Source organism: Chanos chanos, chromosome 5 (assembly GCF_902362185.1).
Source record: "Chanos chanos chromosome 5, fChaCha1.1, whole genome shotgun sequence".
Taxonomy (NCBI): domain Eukaryota; kingdom Metazoa; phylum Chordata; class Actinopteri; order Gonorynchiformes; family Chanidae; genus Chanos; species Chanos chanos.
In genome coordinates this window covers 46,755,815-46,762,732 of record NC_044499.1, presented here as the reverse complement: position 1 = coordinate 46,762,732, position 6,918 = coordinate 46,755,815, and the positions used below count along the sequence as shown (strand labels likewise).

The following is a 6,918-nucleotide window of genomic DNA, read 5'->3' as shown; positions in this document are numbered from 1 at the left end:
ATCATATTTCCTCATGCTTGCTTATCAGCTTCCCGTAGGTGTGTCATTGGTGTGTATAAATTTCACTTCCTGTAGGGAAATATTGTGGATTGACTTGTTACCCTTTGCCCCTAACCGGCTTTGTGCCCCCTCATGTACAGCCAGGATCAGCTTGACGAAGTCAGTTCCTGTTCTCAGCTGTTATATGCGAAACACATTACTGATCTCAGACCAGGGTGCGTTGAGTAATGTGTCGACTAAAATAATGCTCAGATCACAGTCTTATGTGGATTGGTATTTAAATCCACTTGTTGCCAAACCACATTGAACACGGCACAAGTGTGAATGTTTCTGAAATATAAATGTGGCTTAAGAAAATAAAAATAAAGAAAACTGTATTTTAAATGAAGGAGACAATCATTTTTATGTCATTGTTCATTCCTTCATTCATTCACTCACTCACATACTCTATTTTCTAAGCAATAGAAAGAAAAAGAAACAATTTCAATCATGAACTCAACGTAATATTTAACGTCATATTTTAAACACTTGAGCAAGGAACATATTTAGTTAATTAATATAAATAGGCTAAATAACGAACAGTGTTCTTTCCCCTCACCTCAGTTGCAGGAAACACAGAGTATCATGACGGGCTGGGGGTCAGGTTGCTATGGCATTACCTGAATCTTCAAATAGTTATCATGTTTCAGACCTGCGCCAGTAGAGAAACATTAGTGATGACCTATGTAGCAACCGGTAGCACAAACAGGCCTTTGTGCGTGTTCTGTCTGCCTCTGTGGAAACGGGCAAATTGTGAAAGGTAGGGTTTTTTTTTTTTTCTCAAATTACTCTCAAATCTTGACAGAAGTAGATTGAGACTGTACTGTAAAAGTGTCATTGCATTAATGTTTTTTCTCTTTCCCACGTTCAAAACCATCTGTGATTTTGGTTAGGTACGACATAATGGTAGGAGAAATGCTCAACATTTTGAATGTTTCATGTTACTGTCACTAGGTTCTGATCAGCTGCTGAATTCTTAAAGTGGGTTGACTTGCAACATCACAAGAATATTTTTTTTAAAGTCATTATTTATTGCTTTGACATTCCCCCTGGTTCAGCATGACAATTAAAGACACAAATTACCCCATTCCCTCTCAAAGCATGTCAGTTAAATATATTTATTTTCCACTTTGTACCAATTCCTAAATCCATTCTTTAACAACCAGTGTGTAGAAAAGTTTGGTACAGGTAAGATGATACGTTGATTGAAGAGCTGTGTCAGTTTGGAGGTACAAGCTTTGCTGATAAATAATTTAGGTGGCTCAGTACAACTCATCCTGGATGTACCTTATGTGAATAATTTGTATACTAATGAAGCATCCAGGCTTTTGCAGTGTAATCTGTGTTGTTTCTAAAAACACCTGTTTGAAGTGACGTGGGACAGGATAATACAGTGGATATTTCATTTATTTTTTGGCTCTTGCCTTCAAATATGCTCTTCTTTACACAACAAACACAGGACACAGATATAGTATAGTCAGGCTTGCCAGACCTAAGAAGATGAACCAGCCAAACAAATCTCCACCCCTACCCCTCACTCACAAAGCCAGTCTTAATGCTTTTGTTTGTTATTTTCTGACTTTCTCAGTATAATGTACTGATTGGACCGGGAGACCTCGTTTGTCATTCTGCCAAAATTAAATCAATACACTCCTATGTGTCTCCCAGGAAACATGGAATTGTGTGCTCTTTCCTTGCAGTGCAGGGGGATCTTAAGATGCAACATTTAATCTGCCTAATCCAGAGCAAAGGCTTTAATTGCACTGCTCTGCTCCTGTTCGATGTTCAGTAGCTCTGTGCTGTAGCTCTCTCAGACGTTCTAATTAGTCACTACCGTCCTGCCGGATCCCCATGCTGATACTGGGCCACTTTCCATCCCTTGGAGAGGCAGTTTACTGTGAGAGTATGGGAAGAATATATTTATAGACAAATGGGGCCTCCAGTACCCTTTTTGGAGAGAGAATTATTAAGGAACTGTGCTACTGTGTCCCAGTTTTCTAACTGGTGCTCTGCAGGCAGGACTGGCCAGACTTGTCAGAGATGCAGAGTCAACTCAGCTATAAGATCACTTTGGCACGACATGCATTGTCACCCTATTTTTTTGCTGGAAGCGGCAATGTTTTTCTGTGATGATGGGACACAAGGGCATTAATGGTTGTCTAAAGGATGTTCTGAAGAGCAAGCTGTCGTAGCCGTTCCGGAAGGGCAAGTGGACTGGATGTTTTTTTGGAGGCCAGTATTTTGACAATTGTTATAAACATAGACAAAATGAAGAAATTTCTTCAGAACAAGAGAGGGAGATATTCTTTGCGCCAGAACAAGCCTGGCACTCGATATGGAGCCAAAGATTTCTGTAAGTCTGCGTAGGATTTGTTGTAGTACCCGAAATTTAAACGTCAAATTGTAAGGTTATGGGAACACAGATTCTCTCACTTTCAGAGTTGATGCTAGTTTCTCTTAAGCTATGTCTCTTACCATGACCTACTAGAGAAAATTTAGGAGTTGTATGAAGGTTAGTAGATTTTAGTGATTCACGTATTTTACGTGTAACACGTGCAAGTAAATCGTGGAATTCTATAGGAATTTGTGAGCCATTTTTCATCCAACTTGAAGTTTGGTAGCCTAAAATCATACACGTAATGGTTTGGTTGATCTCCCACACACACACATTTCCTGATTTTGACCTGAGGAATTTTCTCAGGTATTGTCGCACCTGAAAATTGCACAAATACTGCTTTGTTCATGACTGACTTTACAGTTCACTGACACATGTTTAAATATAGTCTCATTCACTATATAATTAGATATGAAGCAGTGGCAGGTGCATTCTGCATATCCAGATTATGTCCAAGATTATGGTGATGAAACTGGATTTAGAAGTGTTGTTGTTCATGGGAAAGGCTTCCCGAGAAGTACAAGAAACACTTTGTTTCTTGACTGGATGATTGATGTTGCAACTGGATAGTCCTGCACTGTTTTTTCTGATATATTCTCTGCAATGATGTCAGATTAAATCTGTCGAAATGTCAGGCGAGCCTTCTGTGTCGGAAGAGCAAAAGTAAACATTACAGCTGGGATTTGAAATCAAGGTTACTCTCTAGCTGTCTTTCTCAGCTCATAACTGGTTCACCTCAGGAGATGTGTCAGGCCAGTTACAAGAAAGAACAAGCTTCCTGTTCAACATTATAGTCAAGGGTTTGTTGTATACAAGGCACAGTTACAATAGGAAAGGCAATTTATGACAAATTCAACATGAAACTAAATCTCAAAGAACTTTTTCTTTGTCCACCATTTTCTCTATCTTGTATAGTTCTCACAATGCCAACATCTAACCAAGGTTGGCCAGAGGACTTTGGCTTTCAATTAGGGGGAAATGGGCCCAGCTATATTTTGTCTGTGGAGGAGGGCAGCAGTGCCCATTTGTCAGGGCTTCAGCCAGGAGACCAGGTGCTGGAGATTGAAGGGCAGAATGTCTCCACGCTGGGAACACAGGCCCTCATTGCCCTCGCTCAATCCCAGAAAAACATCCCACCGAGTATTGGAGTGGTCTCACGCATCCAACAGGTCAGAACTCTTTCTCTCTGTGTCTCTCTGTGTCTCTCTCTCTCTCTCTCTCTCTCACTCTCTCTCTCTCTCACTCACTCTCTCTCTTTATTATGTCTTAATCTCACACTCATGTTCTCTCACTCTCTCTGTTTTTTTTTTCCTTTTATGTTGTGCAGCATTCGAGCTAACTGCAAGTATGAAAACTATGCTACTGACCTATGAGTCAATGATCTTTAATAATGTTTTTATTGCACAGATGGACATCACTCCAGGCCCAGATGGCCGCTTTGGCTTCACTATCGTGGGAGACTGCCCCTTGCTGGTGGAGGACTGTTCTCCCTGCTCTCCAGCTGGACGGAGTGGTCTGAGGGCAGGAGATTATGTCATGGAGGTAAATGGAATCCCCGTGAAGGAGCATGAGATGGCCGCAGCTTTGATCAAGGCGTCTCAGGGCCGAACCTTGCGCCTGGGAGTCCTCTGCCTGGGAAATCGACAGAAGCGCAGCAGTGGAAGCACAGAGGAATCCCAGAAAGGAAATGAAGATATGCGACTAGACCGCAAACAAAAGGCCCTGGAATTCAACAAGAGGGTGAGGACATTCATAACACGTAAAGGAAAATAGAAACCAGTTGTTATTGCTCTCTGATAAGGAACGAAGAATCCACATTTGTCTGGTTCTCAGATGTACATATGTATTGACTGTTTATATCAACATTCACAAGCGTTTGAGGTTAGAGGGAGCTTTTGTTTGTTGTGCCTCAGATTGATGAGGTCCTGGAACACGAACCTGAGATAAAAGAGAAGCTGTTTGCTGCACTGAAGCAGTATGCTGCAGAGAGGAAAGTTGATTGGCTGGCATCTGTTCTCCCTGAAATCTTGACCAATGAGGAACATCAGCAGCTCATCTCTAACATCAGGTAACCAAAGCACCAATCTGCCGTTTGCATTTAATATCAGTTTTCAAAAATGTTTTTGATACCTTCGCTTTCCAGCAAGTCAGTATCAGTATCTTGCAGTGCTTCAATACCATAAATATTGAAAACACTTTTGAATGGTAACATGCCATCGTATTAATAAGGTACTTCTGAAAACAGAAGATGACAAATGGGATCATGGACTGATTAGAATTCCAGAACTCATTGTAAACAGCCTTTTCCTTTGCTGTATTCACCATGAGATGTATTAAAAATCTCACTTAGTCTCAACTAATAGGACCAAACCATGTCACTGACGTTTTGCTCCATCTGCCACTGTAATGTTTACAGATTGTCTATTGACCCTCTTGCCTGTCAGGTTGGCACTTTTACGAATGAAATGGCTCACGTCAGTTGTGTTTTGCCAATTAGGTCAGTGGTGTGAGGTGGCATTGACAACCAAATTCCAATGCTGATCTGGTCTTAGCCTGGCATGGTCCTGACCAGAGACAGTCTGGGGTTTTGGCAAATCCTACCCTGAAGAGTACAGTCCAAAAAAAGCTGGCTTCCACTATGCTGTGTTGAAATGTTGTTTGAGCCAAATACAGTTTTCATCAAAATGAACTATCAAGACAACTAGCATAAGTCTCATAGATATAACATACATTTGGGCAGGGTCTTCAGATTGCATATAATTTGGTACTTTTATGGTGTTGTAATGAGCTCTGTGGGTGCTTGTTTGGTATACATGACACCAAAAGACTGCCCAGTTGTATAAGTAGTGAGATGAGAATTTTTAATTAATCTCAAAAAAGTTTTAACACACGTTTTACTGAATTGTATGATACATTAGTCTGACAGCACTAAAAGTAGATTTCAGTTATAGTACAGCATATTAATCCTTGTCTGACCTTGTCTGAGCTGGATTTGCATTAAATTGGATTTGCATGAATTGATTTCGTTGCAACGTTTTTAGAAGAATGTCTTTAATTGGCGGGGGTGACAGTAGCTGCCAGCTCTTTACTCATTAGTGAATGTGTATTGTTCTTCTGTCTGTGGTAATAACCCCTGTCACTAAGTTGATAATCTTCTTTAGAGAGAAATCTGTTTAAGAACAAAGAGCATATAGCATGTGGTCAGCAACTTGAGGGTCTGTCAGTTCTTGGAAGTTCATGAGTATTCTCTTGATGGATAACTCTCTACTCATCTACAAAACAGGTTCAGACATTGAATAACGTTTGAAACTGAAGTGGGGGAAAAAAAGAAAATCAGTGTGGAGATTCTAATGCAGTCACACTGTACTATATCTTTTGGGTTTCTAAGTCATCTGTGCTTTCCAATGGTGACCCACTGGGATTGTAGCCAGTTTACGACTCTAATACAACGTTGTCCTTTAGATCAGAGTCTCTCAACTCCTCTTCTTGGGATCCTCTCGTTCGCATGTTTTGGTTAATGCCTTCTCCTGGTTCAGCCGGTTTAAGGAGCCCGGGGCTCAATAATGAATAGATAAACTGAATGAGTTGTAGGGTTAGACCAGTGTGAAACTATGCCGTCTTGTCAATCTGAGGATTAGAAACACCCCCTCCACAGCACAGTACAACATAGTATGGTTTAGTCCATTGCCATTTTTTTTTCCCACGCATACCTAAATGGAGCATGCCATATTTATTTAGGCCAAGGACACCATCCACACCAAATTAGTTTGCTGTGTCACTGTGAATTTGAAAAATATATACATGGCCAAACTACTAGGAGTGTAAAAACAAGCGTGCAGACGCCGATCAAGGAAATCATCTGAGATTGGCACTGATTTAAAAATTCAGGGGACGTCATGAAGAATTAACAATATTACAATAATGGATGGTAGCTCTGCTTCTCGTGGTTTGTTAGGCACTGCCTACCTCCTCCTGTGAAATACAGTTTATGTACCCTGTAAATAATTTACCATCCTGAAATCTGGAGCTCTTCAAAAGGAATAAGTAAGACTCTTACCAGATACTGAAATGCTGCTGATGTGTATGTTCACAAGTCTAGATACACAGCCTGTGGTTGCCTGCGGCAATAATACATCACCTCACCGTGCGTGCACGCAGTCTCACGTATAAATATGTATAAACGTGATCCAGATACCTTTTGATATTTTATTCAGATTTGTAGTTTTAGATTACAGTTAAGCCAAGGCAAGTCATTTTAATACTGTTGATTTGGTCTAGATGAACTGGCTAATTCTGACATTTATAATTCGGATATTTATGAAGCAGTCGTTTATCTTTTAAAATGTTATATCCTGTTTGAAGAGTGTATTTCGTCATCCCTGTATAAGGCACCGAAATGGGAGCCCTCTCTTAGACTTTGTGTGTGTGTGTGTGTGTGTGTGTGTGTGTGTGTGTGTGTGTGTGTGTGTGTGTGTGTGTGTCTG

General features: G+C 40.6%; 1 protein-coding gene across 1 annotated transcript in view; it reads left to right on the top strand.

Moving 5' to 3' along the window:
- The first annotated feature begins 2,307 nt into the window (after positions 1–2,307).
- Positions 2,308–6,918, top strand: part of grid2ipb (glutamate receptor, ionotropic, delta 2 (Grid2) interacting protein, b) — a 20,682-nt gene continuing 16,071 nt past the window's right edge. The window contains exons 1-4 of the mRNA XM_030775729.1: positions 2,308–2,392; positions 3,350–3,603; positions 3,842–4,174; positions 4,348–4,502. Of these exons, the coding sequence (XP_030631589.1) occupies positions 2,308–2,392; positions 3,350–3,603; positions 3,842–4,174; positions 4,348–4,502 (827 nt within the window). The remainder of the gene's footprint in view (positions 2,393–3,349; positions 3,604–3,841; positions 4,175–4,347; positions 4,503–6,918) is intronic.